Consider the following 16,660-nt stretch of genomic DNA (forward strand, 5'->3'; position numbering starts at 1 on the left):
CTGCTTGAGTTCCTGTCCTGACTTCCTTTGATGATGAACTGTGATGTGGAAGAGTAAGCTGAAGAAACATTTCCTTCCCAAGTTACTTTGGCCATGGTGTTTCATACAGCAATAGAAACCCTAACTTAGACACCCAATGATGCAAATATTATTTTATGTGTGCGCACACAGAGATTCATGGGGGAGGAGGTGCACATGGGGGAGGAGGTGCACATGCATGTTCTGGCTAGTGTTCATGCCTCAGGAATGATCACTTTGTTGGTTTTTTTTAATTTATTTTATTCATATGAGTGCTTTGCCTGCACGTATGTTTATGCAATAGATGCATGCCTGGTGCCTGAGGAAGTGGTCTCTATGTACGTGCTGGGAATTGAACCCAGGTCCTTCACAAGTGCTGACAAGTGCTCTTAACCACTGAGACAACTCTCAAGCTCAGATCCACTACATTTTGTGAAACAGGGTCTCAAAACCATGTCTTCTCCATTGTATCAACCTGGAATTGCAAGCATCTGCCCCCCCCCAACTGGGCTTTTCCAGGGGGAGCTGGGGATTGAACAAGGGCATCATGCTCGTGTGCTAAGCACTATTAACTGAGCCATCCCACCACCACCCCTGTTTTGTTTTGTTTTTTTCCATTTTAAGTTGTTTCCACATTTTTCATTTGGTTCTCCATCACTACTACTGCACAGTTAGTGAGGTTTTGTGGACTCAGTGTAGAAATAGAATATGGGTTGTTTCTTCCCCTCAGAAGAAAATATTGCACCCCGTTAATCCCAGCACTCAAGAGGCAGAGGCTGGCAGATCTCTCAGTTCGAGGCCAGCCTGGTCTACAGAGTGAGTTCTGGGACAGCCAGGGCTACACAAGAAACCCTGTCTCCAAACAAGAAAATATTGCAAAATGAGAATAATTTTAAAAATAGGAAACAAAACACAAATATACGACCATTCATAATAAATTCCTCCTTCAACAGGTTACCAGCTAAGTTAAACCCAGGTCAAATCGTACATCCTCAGGGTGTTTTCTTTTAACTTACCTACAGATCTTTGTGGGCGATGTTTTCTGTATGAAAGTGAAAAGACATAATTAGTCTTTCAAAACTCTTTAATTCCCTTGAAAAAACATTTAGATTAAAAAGCAAATAAATTATTAAGTCAAATTTTTAGGGGGCTTAAGAGCTCACTGCCAGAGGCTGGAGAGATGGTTCAGCAGTTAAGAGCTCTGGCTACTCTCCCAAAGATCCTGCGTTCAATTCCCAGCACCCATGTGGCGGCTTATAACTACCTATAACTGTAATTCCATGGCATCTGATGTCCTTTTCTGGGGGACGTGTATGCAGACAAAACTCCCACGTGCATGAAATAGATAAACAAATCAACCTTTTTCTGTTTACAGAGGGCTTGCCGCCATAGCGGTCCTGCCGCCTCCTGCCACTTGGACCAAAGAATGACCTGGGCCGCAGCATTTGCTTATGAACAAGATGGTGTCGGTGCCAATTTTCAAATCTTACACACCCATCCAAGGACACAGAGAGAAGTCAATGTGATCTACATGGGAAAGGAAACTAACCTCTAGTTCAACTTCTAGCCTCTATGTATGTATTCATTTATTTACTGATTTTTAAAAAATACTTATTTACTATTTAAGTGTCTGTGTGTCTGTGTGACTTTACATGCACCATATACATGCAGATGCCCACAAAAGCCAGAAGAGGGCATCAGATCTCCTAGAACTGGAGCTGCAAGGTGATTGTAAGACACTCAGTGTGGGAACCGAACCCAGGTCCTCTGCAAAGGTAACAGGTGATCTAAACCTCTAAGCCATATCTCCAGTCCCTTATTTAATGATTGTGGGGAGGGGATTGGTCTTGCCATGTTTCCCAGACTGTACTTGAACTCCTAAACTCAAGTGATCCTCCTGCCTCAGTCTCTTGTATAACTACAGGCAAGTGATCCTCCTGCCTCAGTCTCTTGCGTAACTACAGGCATGCATCATTGTACATAACTACACCTGTGTCTCTCTAAATACCCCTTTCATTCATCCAGCTCTGACTCTTAGCAATGTTATTCATGTTCTGGTCTATAAAAGGTAAACAGAAGCCAGGCAGCGGTGGTGCACGCCTTTAATCCCAGCACTCGGGAGGCAGAGCCAGGTGGATCTCTGCGAGTTTGAGGCCAGCCTGGGCTATAGAGCGATATATATATATATCGCTGAAGCCAGGCACAGTGACACACACCCATCATCCCAGCCCTCCAGGGCCCAAGGCAGGAGAATAATGAGTCCAAGGCCAATGTTGGCTACAGAGTAAGTTCCAGGCTAGCCAGTTCCAGGGCAGTGAGAGAGCCTATCTCAGAGAGAGGACAAAAGAAACATGTGGTCTGCTCTCCAGGATACCTTAAGTTTTCACATGTTGAAAAATAATCAAGTTTTAGTTCTTTTAATAAGCAGCTTCTATGGAGTCCAGAGCTGTCTCTTTGGGATCTTCTGAACATGGGAAACAAGGCACTCATGGCTGTGCTGCCCCCTAGTGGGCAGAGTGCCTGTGCTCCTAAGACCTGCATCCTCGCCCGTTACTGTAAAATGTGCTGTCTTTCAAGCTGTGTTAGAAGCTCAATATAGTGGAACCCTCACAAGTGTGGCTAAAAGCAAGCACAAGGGCAGAGCTTGTGGGCCCGGCTCCCTTCGCTCTGAATAACATGTCTACCCAGCAACCGCTACAGGGCCCACGGCACAGAACAGTGCAGCTACCCAGTCCCTAAGAGTTCAGCCTCTCAGGGCAGTCCTTCTTAATGAAATTTATTTTTTTCATTTATCTATTCTGGGTTTTGTTTTGTTTGGCACAGAGTCTCATGCACCCCAGGCTGGCCTTCAACTCACTCACCTTCCAGTGCTAGCCTTCAGGAGTGCACCACCACACCCAGGTATTTTATTTTCATGAGACATACGCTGTATCTCAGGCTGGCCTGGAACTCACTATGTAGCTCAAGCTGGTCTTGAACTCAAAATAATTCCCCTGCCTCAGCCTCCTTAGAACTTGGAATACAGGTATAAGCTACCATGTCCAGATCTTTCTAAAATTTTAAACCCTTTCAGACGGACTAAAGAAGCTGAGAGACAGAGTGAGAACACGATAAAAGCTCCTTACACAGCTCCGTTCCCCAGGGCTCTAGGACAACCAGGACCTTACTGTGTGGCATTCTCATTTCCAGACTTTGCTCCAGAAATAAGCCCTCCCAATAATATCTCAGAGTCTGGGGTTGCAAAAAGCAACCCCTCAGAAGTCGTATTTCTGGCTGAGTGTGGCACAGGCCTGTAATCCCGGCCCTTGACTGACACAGGAGGCCTGCAAGGTCAAGGCCAGAACTCCACAGTGAGAGAGAAAGACTCACCTGACAACAATTACAGTAAGGGCTAAAATCGCTCTGGATGAGCTGATTTCCTGCAAACACTGCTCAGTGTGTGCTGGGCTTTGCCTGCATTGTCTGGTGTAACCATGGGTCACCAGCCAAGACATGAAGGAAATCAGGGAAGAGGTTGTCCAAGGTCTTGGGGGTTTGGGCTCAGCATTCTGGTTCCACACCTGACCCTTTAGTGCCACAGCCTGCCTGCCAGTCCTTCAGTGACCTTAAGCCACCTGAAGTGTCCTTTCTTCTCTTGTTCAATAGAAACCCCACCCATCCCATGTAGCTCAACTCCAACCTAGCCCTGGAGAGGCCTCCCTGTGGTCACTGGTCCCCGCACCTAGCTGCAGCCCACATATGATCCTACAGGCACCACAGACCACATATTAACGTCAGCTCTTCCCTACTCAGCTGCGAGCTCCACAAGGGTCATGAGCGCCCTTTCCCGGTCTCAGCGTAGGCCTGGCAGACTGCTATTCAGGATAAACCACACACACTGAAACAAACCGACAGTGGCAGGGTTCTAACACATACAGGCCGTGAGGCTAATCCCACAAGCCACCGTTACCTTAGAGTCAGACTCTGCGTGGGATGGGGGAGGGCAGCAGAGAGAACATATGGAACTCACTGTGGGTGGTGCAACGTGAACTGCGGCCTCTACATCAAGTTAACTCTCATAATCGGAGTCAATTTTACGCTCTATAATTTATAAATTTATACATAATGGTGATTTTGTATTGCTATACATAAAATTTACACATAATAGTAAAGTTTATATATAATGGTAAAGCCAAGTCTCATAACTTTTAACATTTATTTATTATGTATACAGTGTTCTGTCTGCCAGAAGAGAGCACCAGACCTCATTACAGATGGTTGTGAGCCACCATGTGGTTGCTGGGAACTGAACTCAGGATCTCTAGAAGAGCAGCCAGCAGCCAATTCTCTTAACCTCTGAGCCATCCCCCAGCTTTTGACATTTATTATTAGTCGTGGGGGTGGGGTGCGCATCAGCAGTCAGTTCTCTTCTCCACCACGTGGGTTCCAGGAATCAAACCGGGTTGTACAGCTTGAAGGCAAGTCCCTTACCCAGTGACCCTTACTCACTGGCCCTCGCTGTGACATCTGAGCCTGTGTGAGGGAGAGAGCAACTGTGTTCCTCATGAAAATATACACCCCCAGGTTCTCAGCTCTAGGTCTGAGATGTGAGTTATATTAAGAACATATCCCACATCAAGGAGGTAGAATTTGAGGTTCCAGGCTAGCCTGGGCTACAGAGTGAGACTTTGTCTCAAGAGTACCAGATGTGCTGGTACAGACCTGGAGTCCCTGAACTGTGGAAACAGAAGCACAAGGCTCAAGAGTACAAGGCCTAGTGCTTAGGAGGCAGAGGCAGGAAGATCTCTGTGGTCCAAGGCCAGCATTGGTCTACATAGTGAGTTCCAGACTAGCCAGGGCTACAAAGTGAGGCCCTGATTTAAAAAAAAAAAAAAATCAACAAAAATGAACAAACAGAAACCTAGACATCTTCATCTCAGAAAAGATTTTAATGACAAGCTGCTAGAAAAACCACCTACATGTGAGCAAACAGACTGGCCACACGCTTCATCCAACACAAACAGCAATAGCAGTAGGGTGCCTGAGACTTGTTCAATGAAAAGGCCATGTGTCAGTATGTCTATATACATGCAAAGAAAATGTCTGTAAAAATACAGGTTTTTCTCGAGTTTTTTCCTTTGCATTTTTCTAAAGCTACTTATATATCGTATTACATTCACTATGGAGAGAGGTTGTTTTGGATTTTCTTGAGACAGGGTCTCACATATCCCTATACAGCCAAGTATGACCTTGAACTTCTGATCCACTTGACAACTGCGAGGATTATAGGCTCATGTGACCACACCCAGGGCTTCACACGAGCTCGGTAAGGACACCTAAGGACACCGCCAGCTGAGCTATGTCCCCGGACAACGGTGTTCTTGAATGACTAAATTCTCACCCCCTTGCTTGCTTCCCAATTTACTCCGACAAGACCTGAGGTTAGCTAGGTGCACACACACCTAAGGTCGTCCTCAGTTATACAGTGAGTTAAGGTTTGAAGTAGCCTGGGCTACATGATACCCCGTCTCAAGGGGAAAGAAAGAAATGAGCTGTTGGCTTGTGTGACTAATGAAATGGAGTTGAAGACTAAACATTTCGTGTTCACTAGTTACCGTCACTAACCCTTCCAGCCAGAAGTCTGGTCCTAATTTGCAAGTAAAGAAGCGTCTCCTGGTGGACAGAAAACTCCAGGTTACTCTCTCACCTGACTTGATTCTGACCCCTGACCAACTAGGAGGCAGAACTGTGAGAGTGCTAGTCTTCATTTCTAAACTCACGGCTAAAAGTGTGGGTGGTGTGAGTCAGCCCCCCTAAATCTGAGCAGCTGCACTTGAATCTCAGAGGAGAAAGTGACTAACCAGAAGCCCCGGGGCTTGCTCCTGGGGTTACAAAGATGTTCATCACGCGGCTCTGCTCTAGGGGAAGGGGAGTCAAAGGAAGCCAGCTAGGGATACAGAGAAAATAATGTCCTGTCACCAAACATGAGAGAGAGAGAGAGAGAGAGAGAGAGAGAGAGAGAGAGAGAGAGAGAGAGAGAGAGAGAGATTGGTAATTCCATTTTATAATTCTATAATTCTAGCACTCCAGAGTCTGAGGCAGGAGTATTTGCAGCCAGCCTGTGGATGATGAAACCCTGTCTCAGCAACAACAAAAGGTCCATATAAAGTTTCACCTTATTCTACGTATTCAAAGAAAGTCACACCAAAGTCCATCCGATTATAAGAGCCTCTAATTCTAGGTGGTGAGAATGGGGTGCTGGGGGGAGAGGGAGCGTGAGAACTGAGGTGATAATGGAAATCACACGGCGATGTCAGAGAGGTATCCCCCTCTGAGCCCAAGGAGAAAAGCTGAAAATGAGAAGAGGCGGTCACCCCTCTTCTACTCTGGGACAGCCTCAGAAAAACCAACACAGGCCCTGCCTGGCTGTCCTGGGAACCTGCACATTGAGTTCCCACTCACTAGTCCTCAGCCAGCTACACGGGACAGAGCCAAGGACCTATGAGTGGCCACAGCAGGGGGTGAGAGGGGACAGGATGTGGGCGGAAGAAGACGGGGTCCCGAGGTTTGAACTCAGATGGTGATTCCCCAGTGAGAGTCAGGTCTGGGGAAACAGATGACGGCTTTGTACTTCCCATGCTTTGGGGCCACCCAGAGGCTCTGAGCCCAAGGAGAGAGCAGGGCTGGAGTAGACAGAAGGTGAAGGGGGCAGAGGTGTGGGGATCCTGAGACACTGCCCTGGCACACCATGCAAAAGCAGATGAAGGATAAAGAGGCCAGGTTGTGAGAGGAAAGACTGAGACTCAAAAGAGAATGGGGGGGGGGGCATCAAGGCCAGGGGGTCAAGAGAGTCCAGAAAAGCAAACAGGTTGACAAATAGCACACACGACCAATGAAGAGTGGACTGGCCAGTGGCCTCCGACCTCAGGACTCTAGCCAGAGCAATGTCTGGGTAGGGTGAAGCGGGAGCAGCGGAAAAGTGAGGGGACAAGAAATCCTGGAAAACGCTGGGTCTCACTGTCACTAAGGCCCGTGGCCAGGAAGAGATGGGTAAGAAGGGCAGAGCTGGAGTGGGACAAAGGAGCTTGTCAAGCTTCTTGCTCGGGTTAGTGTTATGATGTCACTTCTAGGGCCGGGTCAATGTACGCTGGTCTGCCTGGGCTGACCCCACCTCGTGGATATGGGACTCGAGCGCTTCATGAATAAGTACTAAGTGTGTTCAGAGGTGGGGAACAAGCTGGTAAAGTGAAGAGGCTGGTGACATTAGGCAGAGCAGGGGGGTGACTGGGAGACTGGGTATGGCATGGACACCTCTCTCTCTCAAGCACGTGTCTCAAGTAGCCAGCTAGCTTCTCTGCAGTTCAGAAGTTCAAAATGTGATAGGAAACCAAATGAACAGATGTCAGAAGAAAAGAAACTCCCGAAAGAGGGACCAGATTAAAGTTACCACTGTCACTATAAATAATCACAGGGTACCCACTATGCACTGCCAAGGGAAGGAAGCATTTAACCCTTCCATGTGTCCTCCCTATGATCCACTGAGTGTCACTGGTGTCGCCCCTTCACAGACAGAAGCCCCAAAGTGACGGACCTATTTCAGGGGTTCCTGTTAGAGCAGACAAAACACTGGGGAGCTGAGAGGAAGCTTAAAACTTTCAAATGTTAACATTTCAGCAGGCAATCGCCAACTTCCATTGTTTAGTTATAAAATGAAGCAGGAGGCAGGCGAGATGGCTCAGCAGCTAAAGGCACTTACCATGCAGGTCTGACAAGCCGGGTTCAATCCCCAGGACCAACAGAAATGTGGAAGGACAGGACCAAGTCTACAAGGTTGTCCTCTGATCTTCAAGTGTGCGGATCCCCCCCCACACACACACACACCAGAAAAGGTTGAGGGGTTGTAGCTCAGTGGTAGCGTGCTTGGATAGCATGCTTGGATAGCATGCATGAAGCCCTGGGTTCAGTCCCCAGTACCACAAACATGGGATACAGTGGAACACATGTATAACCCTTAGCTACATAGCAAGTTACAGGCTAGCCTGAGGTACATGAGTCTCACAGGAAGGGCATCTTGGGTCCTCAAATGACCACGGAGCCAAAGTGTAAAGTGATTACAAATACCCTTAGCTCTATCTCCATGACCCAAAGCTAACGAAGCCAAACTCACAGCGACAAACAGTTAGCCATCTCCTAGCTCAAATACCTGTCCTGAGTTTGGGGCTGCAGGGGGCAACCTTCAGACTGCAGGGTAAACCAACAGTAATGACTCGATTGGCCTGAGGAGGTAAACTGTGATTTCTGAGGGCTCACTCACGTCATGGGGCAGAATGGACCTCCCACTCCCTCGCCAGTAAAAGCCTCAGTGGGCAAAGGCTCAGTGGGACCGCTCCTCGTCCTTCTCCCCGGTCCTCCCACACTGCCTCTCTTGTAGCTTCCCTAACCGTCTCTCTTCATCGCCGCTTGCTTCCTCTGGTCCTCGAGTCTCTGTCTGGGAAGATGCTCCAAAAAGGCAGCCCTGCCTGTAGCCCCACTCATTCAAAGACTCGGGGGTTTTCTAGTTCTTTAGTAACAGTGTCAGATAGGGTTAGGACTGGAGGGAAAGCCAGTCTCCCCGAGTGGGCAAAGGGCCAGCACCCTGTATGAACTCAGTTGTGCGCTTCCTTGTGCTGTTGAGACTAGCCACACGTGGGAATGGCTTCCCACGGCAAACTCCTCTTCGTTTCCTGAGGGTCTGGTTCCTCTCTGGCCTGGAGTCCAGGTGCGTTTCCCATCATCAAGCAAGCTGGGTCCCCTGAATCAGTGACCACTGCCTGGCAGTCTTGACTGGAACTAGTGGAACATTTGGGCCACGTGCTGGCTGGTTTTATGTCAACTTAACCCAAGCTAGTCATCTAAAAGGAGGGAAACTCAATTGAGAAAAAGCCTCCACAAGATCGGGCTACAGGAGAGCCTATAGGCATTTTCTTAATTAGTGATTGATGTGGGAGGGCCCAGCCCACTCTGGGTGGAGCCATCCCTGGGCTGGCAGTCCTGGGTTCTATTAGAAAGCAGGCTGAGTAAGTCCGGGAGGGAAGCCAGTGAGCAGCACTCTTCCATGGCCTCTGCATCAGCTCCTGCCTCCTGGTTCCTGCCCTCACTACTGCTGAGATGAGCTGCTAACTGGAATGGGAATGAAACAAGCCCTTTCCTCCTCAGTGGCTTTTGCTGTTTCTTCACGGCAATAGTAACCCATCTAGGACAGGTCACTGAGTGAAAAGCAGGCCTCTGACATTTCAAATAAGGGCTGGGAAGCTAGCATTTCTCTTGATCATTTACCTCTTTCCAGACATACTTCTGGTACCCGCAGACGAGAACTTCAGCTACATTATGCAAAATGAAAAACACAGGAACAGCCTGAAAGCAGAGAAACAAGCATGAGAATACACTCTCCCATCTTTCAGCTACTTGACTTTTGTTTAAAAATAAGATGTGTGGGAACATGAAGCATTCAGTCTCTCCAGCAAAGACTCTTCTAGACCAGCACTTTGCTGAAGTGTTCTTCATGTTTCCTCCCAGATTTACTTACTTATTCTCTCTGAGTACTTTCTCCACAAGCACGTCTGTGTGCCATGTGCATGAAATGCCAATGGAGGCCCCAAGAAGGCATCAGACTCAAACTGGAGGTACAGATGCTGGAAGCCACGATGTGGGCACTCAGAACTGAACGTGGGTTCTCTGCAGGAGCGGCGGGCGCTCTTAACATTTGAGTTGTCTCTCTAGCCCTTCAAGTATTAGTTTTGGTGGGGTGTATGTCAAGGTTCCTCTCCTACAGGTTCTTCACCACAGTCGTAAGCACCTCCTGTGCATGCTGCACTGTACCAGGTGCAGGGCACAACCCCCACCAGCATGGCAGACACACTGTAGAGAGCCTGTCCCCAGCACGCAGGAGGTCAGGTGGGGTATACTGCAAGACGCAGCTAGCCCAGCATGGGAAGAGCGGGCCTTCATGGTGGAGATGAAGTCTGAGAGTTGAGTGCTTAAAAATTAAAACACAGAGGAAGTGGGCAGCTTTATCGTGTGACGGGGTGAGCAGGAGGTGATCGAGCTAAGAAATTTTAAATGGTCTTTTTGACTAGTTGACAAAAAAGAAGCCAACAATGGCTGCTGGATTCTTGACTATGAATCCAGAGATGAGATTAGGTTTGGGGTTGAGAAATTAGAACTTTAGAGCTGAACTAAGGACCTGGAATAGGCTTAATTCTCTGGTTACAAACTGTGGGCAGTTGTCTCCGTCTCCCTTGGCCTGACTGAGCAGCAGCTGGAAAAGGACCCGTCTGGAGACATAAGGCTGATCCAGGCACACAAATAACAGCTCAGTAGCATGTAAATAATGTCACATGATTGGCCACAGCTTTTTTGTCTTGGAGGCAGGGTCTTGCTATAGTCCAGGCTGGCCTTGAACTCTACGTCATCTTCTCAGCACGCACTCCAGCACCCAGTGAGCTGTTTACTGTGTACTGTTTCTTACAGCTCTTCGGAAGTCTGTGAGCAGAGGGGCCATAGCTATAATTCTCAGCTACGGCAAAGACACTGGGACGTCTGGGCAAGTCGCTCCGGAATGACATCTAAACCACAACAGGTGCCCAGTGAGCCTGCAGCTGTCCAAGTCCAGCAGGACCAGTCTGAACCAAATCCTGGCAGCTAGCTAGAGGTACGGCTTATCCTTGTGCTTAGGAAGCTAAGGCAAGAGGATCAACTGCTAGTTCAAGGCCAGCCTGGGTGACAGAGTGAGTCCCAGGCAAGCCTGGGCTACAGAGTGAGATGCTGTGAAAAACACAAAGCAAATCCTGGCAGCGTCAAACTGCTGAGCTCTGAAATGGGTGGACTCTAACCAAGCTATGCTGTTCAGAAGGGGTATCGTTGATCTGTCTTAAATTTAAATCTAAGTTTCTCAAGCCATTTTTCCTACTGAAAAGCTAACAAAACTAGAGACAGCTAGTCTACAGCTCACCAGTTAGCCTATGTCCCCTGGGTAGAGATCTACCAAACGCGGCATTAAGACATCCTGTCGCTTTGCTGATCCTTCCCTGGCCTCTACCTGCAAAAGCCTCACTCTGCACTATGCTGCACTGGCTCAGGAGGCTCGCTGGTGACTGGTGCTCTGGGGACACCTGTGCATTCATTATTTCCTCCACTGCTGTGACCCAACGCTTGACAAAAAGGAACCTGAGGGTTGATCCTGGCTCACAGTGTGAGGGGAGCCTGCCCATCACAACTGACTGACAGGAACCTGAGAGAGCAAGGGTTGATTCTGGCTCAGAGCAAGGGTTGATTCTGGCTCACAGAGTGAGAGGAGCCCGCCCATCATGGCTGACTGACAGGAACTTAGAGAGCAAGGGTTGATTCTGGCTCACAGTGTGTGGGGAGCCCGCCCATCACGACTGACTGACAGGAACCTGAGAGAGCAAGGGTTGATTCTGGCTCACAGTGTGTGGGGAGCCCGCCCATCATGACTGATTGACAGGAAGGAAGGTGTGTAGCACCATCACCATGATGCAGCTGGCCACACTGCCTCCACAGTCTGTCTTAGTGACTGTTCTATTACCACGATAAGACACCATGACCACACAACGTACAATAAAAAGGGCTTGCTTACTGCTGCTTGTTTCTGCTCTTTTGGGAGGTCAGCCACCCAGCTCACAGTAACACAGCTTCACAGAGTTAAACAAATGCAACATAAACAAAAGTAACACACCTTAAAATACTCTAATACAGTCTACATTTTCAGAAGGTTGGAGTCATGACCATCATGGCAGGGAACATGGCAGCAGGAAGGCAGGCGTGGAGATGAAGCAGCCGCCGAGAGCTCACATCTTGAGGCAACAACCGTGAGGCAGAAGCAGGAATAACATGGGCTTCTGAAACCCTACAGCCACCCACTCCAGTGACACACCTCCTCCAACAAGGCCACACCTCCTCCAACAAGGCCACACCTCCTCCAACAAGGCCACACCTCCTAGTCCTTCCCAAACACTTCCACCAACTGGGGCCTGATCATTCAACCATACAAGACTATTGGGGCCATTCTCATTCAGACCAACACAGTCAACAAAGACCCACCCCAGTGACCCACTTCCTTTAGCAAAGATCCACTTCCTAAAGGTTCTACAGCCTTCAAATACAGTGGCACCAGCTAGGGACCAAAAGTGTTTAGACACATGAGTCTATAGAGGACATTCCACGTCCAAACCAAAACACTGCCCATTATCACCCTGATAGACTTAAATTCAGCAGGACCTACTTGGGTTAAATTAGAAAAAAAAAATATGATATATGGTAACAGTGATAATAGTGGGTAGAATACACTGTTTATTATACACCAGACAACCAGTGCTACATATTTAAGCTTCATAAGGATTCCGTGAGATAAATATCATTAACACCCCCATTATACAGATGAGAAAACTGAAGAATAGGTTGTTTCTGTTTTTTAACCTGCATCTTAATCACTTGAAACCACTTCTTCTGAGTTATCACTTAATTGCCAAGGCTTGAACCAAAGGCGTACACAGTGAGCAAGGACCCGCTGCTGAGCCACATCCAGCTGAGACCACTCGCAGATGCTCATTCTAGACGATTGTTTCACCCTACAGAGGACTGAAAGAGTTTGCCTTACATCCTTATGACTCCAGGGATGATCTCGACCACACAAGTTCCTATCATCAGCCACCATAAAGCCCAACTCATGATTCTGGAAACAAATCTGCCAAATGTAATTGATCACATTGTACCGCAGGCCACTTCATTTAATTACATGGGTGTACAATCCACAACTAAGTATTTAATACTTCACCCACATGCAAATGAAATTCTTTGATATGAAGATAAGTTGTTAACTATGAACTTAGAAATTTGTCATTATTCCCATGCTTCCTAGAATACAATTTTGAAGTCTTAGAAAAATTTCCCACAGAAAACCCTGGTCTGCCCCCAGGAATGGCCTGTGGTCAATCTACAGAGGTATGGCTGACCCTCAGTCAAGCTTCTGATGACTGATGGATGACCCTGGCTAGCTTCTTTTTTTATTAGTATGATTACATTTTAGTTACTTCTGTGCATGTAGGAGTGGGTGAGTGTGGACACATGGTGTGCATGTAGAGATCAAAGGACAGCCTGTAGGAGTCCATTCTCTCTTTCCACCGAGTGGATCCCAGGGATTGAACTCAGGTCTTCAGGCTTACCAGCAGGAACATTCACCTGCTGAGTTATCTCACTGGCTCCCTGACTTGGCCTCTTAATTTCTATAAAAGAATGCAGTCCTGTTCCTTCTCTTTAGATGACTTTTTAAATATACAGATGTCCTTAATGTATTATGCAAATAACTGCACTCAGGCAGGTCCCCTCCACAGAAAGTAACCCGGAGATACTCATTTTTGAAGACTGTATCTTACACTCTAGCCCAGGCTAGCTCATAATTCACTATGTTTCCCAGAATGGCTTTAAATTCTTGGCAATCCTCCTGCCCCAGCCTCCTGAATGTTAGAATTACAGGTATGAGTCACTACAGCTGGCAATTTTTAGGTTTTTTTTTTTTTTTCGTGGACCACCACACTGTTTTCCACAGCAGCCATACTATTTCCAGTTTCTGACAGTATTGCCCAAGCATCCAGATTTCACCATGTCCTTACCAGCACTTGTGACTGATAAGTCATTCTATGGGAATGAAGTAGTGTCGCCAGTAGTTAATATTTGCATTTTTTTTTTTTTTTTTACAAATTATACTTAACATTTGTGGACGTTTTCCCTGCATATGTATCTCTGGACAAGTGCATGCCTGGTGCCTGTGGCATGCCCAGCCACACATGGCACCTCTCTCATACCCCCTCTGCACAAAACTCAAGGACCATCGCTGAAGAAGGAGCCAGAGGCCAGTAAAGACTGGATCAAAAGAGTCTCTGGACACGACAGGACTATTGCACTTACGAACCCGCAGCAGCTGTGCCTGATGCCTAAGATGAGCCAGTGAACATCCCAGCCTGGAGGCGGAAGTCCCCCTCCCCCCTTGAGGAGCTACTGACAGCAGATGGCCTCTAGCAGGCTACGGGTCCTGAGGGGCTGATGCAACCTCACGAGCACCCGTCAGTACCTGGGCAGCACAAATTAAACTTGGCAGGTATTTTTTAATTTCACATGTATGAATGTTTTGCCTACATGTATGTCTCTATACCATGTTTGTATAGTGACCGAGGAGGTCAGAAGAGGCATCAGATCCCCAGGAACTGGAGTTATAGAAAGCTGTGAACCACCATGTGGGTGCTGGAAATCAAACCTATGTCCTCTGGAAGAGCAGCCAGTACACTTAACAACTGAGCTATCATGCCAGCCCCTTGGTGAGTTGTTGTTTTTTTTTTAATAAAATTAAATTTAAAAAGACATGAAGCTGGAGGGGGTTGGGAGTTTGGTTCCAGGAGGAGATGGAGGAGTGGAGTAATTATGATCAAAATACTTTGTATACATTTATGAAAATCTTAAGGATTTAATAAAAATACTATTTTTTTAAAAGAAGAACTGGGTATATAGCTTAGTGGGGGACTCTTTGCTTAGCCCTGTGCAAAGCCCTGGGTTCAATCATCAGCACCACAGAAGGAAGAAGGGTCGGAAAGAGGAAGTGACGAAGGGAAAGGCATGAGTGTAGGCAGATGTTTCTTTCCTGCCTGCCTGTTCCCAAATACCCAGCAGCTGCTGCCCAAATAACTGACTCGGAGGCTTAATATTACTTATAAATGCTCAGCTGGTAGCTCAGGCTTATTACTGACTAGCTCTTACATTTAAATTAACCCATAATTCTTATCTATGTTTAGCCACGTGGCTTGGTACCTTTTCTCAGTGTGGCTTTCTCATCTTCCTTCCTCTGCATCTGGCTGGCGACTCCTGACTCCGCCCTCCTTCTTCCCAGCATTCTCAGTTTGGCTTTCCCGCCTAACTTCCTGCCCAGCTACTGGCCAATCAGTGTTTTATTAAACCAACTGTGTGACAAACCTTTACAAAGTGTACAAGAGGATTATTGCACAGCACATGAGGGCCACCTCCACTGGGCAGTTCCAGGAAACATGCTGGGACCATCTCCACTCTACATGAACATTTACCTTTGTGGATCCAAACTCCTTTATGTGGAGACAAGGAAAGAGGGGACCATGAATTCCTTTCTGCTCACTTAAGTAGCTTGCTAACTATGGGTTTAATTATCCATGTTTTTCTTCAAAAGTATCTCCATCTCATGCCCACCTATGACATCCTGAGTAACTACTATGCTTACGGAAGCCAGAAACCTTGACAGACAGATTAGAAGGACCAAGTTCAAAGGTCTGGGTAAAAAACAAAAACCAACCCAAGGTCGGGTGTGACACATGCCTGTACTTGCAGCAGGAGAAAGGTAGAGACAGTCAAACTTCCACTACACAGTGGAGTCCCATGCCAGCCCGGGCTACATGACACTTCATCATAGCCACCTCGTCACCAAAAAAGAAAACAGAAGGAAAGAGGGAAAGAAGGAAGGAAGGTAGGGAGCAAAGGAGGAGGGAGGGAGGGGGGAGCGAGGGGGGAGGGAGGGAAAAGGGAAGAAAAGAGAGATAGAAATGAATCCAGTCCTGTTAAGGTACCTCATCTGCATTTGTATCTCTCCGGCTGCTCACCCTGGCCTTACTTACTCAGGAGAACAGGCAGCAGCCAACACCAGTCCACTATTTCCATGGGAATCTACACATCTGTCCTAATCCCTCGGCTCTCAGGCTTTGAGGCAATTTTGTCTTGTGGAGACTTCTGGCCAGGAATTACAATGAAAGTGACAACTGACCATCAGAGTTGCACTGTCCAAAGACTGCTGTTCAGGACATGAGAGCCGCTATCTCTGTGTCCTCATCCATTGCAGGAAGGCTGACAGGCAGGCCTAACCGCGTGCAGAAAGGAGAAAGTGTAACATAAGCCCATACGCCATCAAGACTGGCAACAGAAGCGCCAGACACAACTTCACAATGCACACTCACAGCAGCCGGTCCTCTGGGAAATGGCTCTCTTGGCCTTTGATTTCTGCAAGGTCAGAAACCACGCCTTCTGTGTCGTTAAGAACACAGTCTCAAACACCTCCTGCCGAATACTCCTCCTAGGGTTGGGGTGTAGCTTGTTTGGCAGGCTGCTTGCCCAGCAAGTCCATGCTCTGCTTCCCCAAGACCTGCTGTGAACCAAAAGCCAACTCAGCCTCACAGTGTACTTAGGGCTGAAAGAGCATGAGGTCCTGTATCAACCCCAGAACAGCAGAAGCCAGGCATGCCGGTCCATCTCTGTCGTCCCAGCACTCAGGAGGGGGTGGCAGGAGAATCAGAAGTTCAAGGTCATACTCAGCTACATAGTTTGAGGAAAGCCTGGACAGATGAAATCATGTCTCAAAAAAACAAAAAACAAAAAAACCAAATTAATAGTGGCAACAAAAATCTTTAGAGCACTCTCTTCTCTTCTAACCTCTACATATCAGTCAGCTGTAAGTGGGATGTGGGAAAACCCACAAGGAACTCCCCACAGGGCCCAGCAAAGCTTGCTCAGCTCCCAGGTGCTGCACATCAGACAGCGTCAAGGCTTCCTCAGATCAGGGAGGCCCTTCTGAAGCACAGCTACTCAGAAGAGTTTCGTG

At 47.6% G+C, this 16,660-nt stretch overlaps 1 protein-coding gene across 8 annotated transcripts in view; it reads right to left on the bottom strand.

Annotated features, from left to right (window-relative positions):
* Slc35d4 (solute carrier family 35 member D4) overlaps positions 1-16,660 on the bottom strand; it is a 145,129-nt gene that overhangs the window by 104,499 nt on the left and 23,970 nt on the right. For 7 of the 8 annotated variants that reach the window (XR_013045971.1, XM_076554737.1, XM_006989464.4 and 4 more), the window contains exons 5-6: positions 9,313-9,390; positions 1,035-1,060 (exon numbers count right to left, since the gene is read on the bottom strand). Coding sequence is in view for 7 of the 8 variants with exons in the window: in XM_076554737.1 (XP_076410852.1) it covers positions 1,035-1,060; positions 9,313-9,390 (104 nt within the window). In the remaining variant the exon portion in view is untranslated. The remainder of the gene's footprint in view (positions 1-1,034; positions 1,061-9,312; positions 9,391-16,660) is intronic. The other variant, XM_076554739.1, reaches the window with a different exon arrangement.

The sequence above is a fragment of the Peromyscus maniculatus genome, chromosome 19 (genome assembly GCF_049852395.1).
Source record: "Peromyscus maniculatus bairdii isolate BWxNUB_F1_BW_parent chromosome 19, HU_Pman_BW_mat_3.1, whole genome shotgun sequence".
Lineage (NCBI taxonomy): Eukaryota > Metazoa > Chordata > Mammalia > Rodentia > Cricetidae > Peromyscus > Peromyscus maniculatus.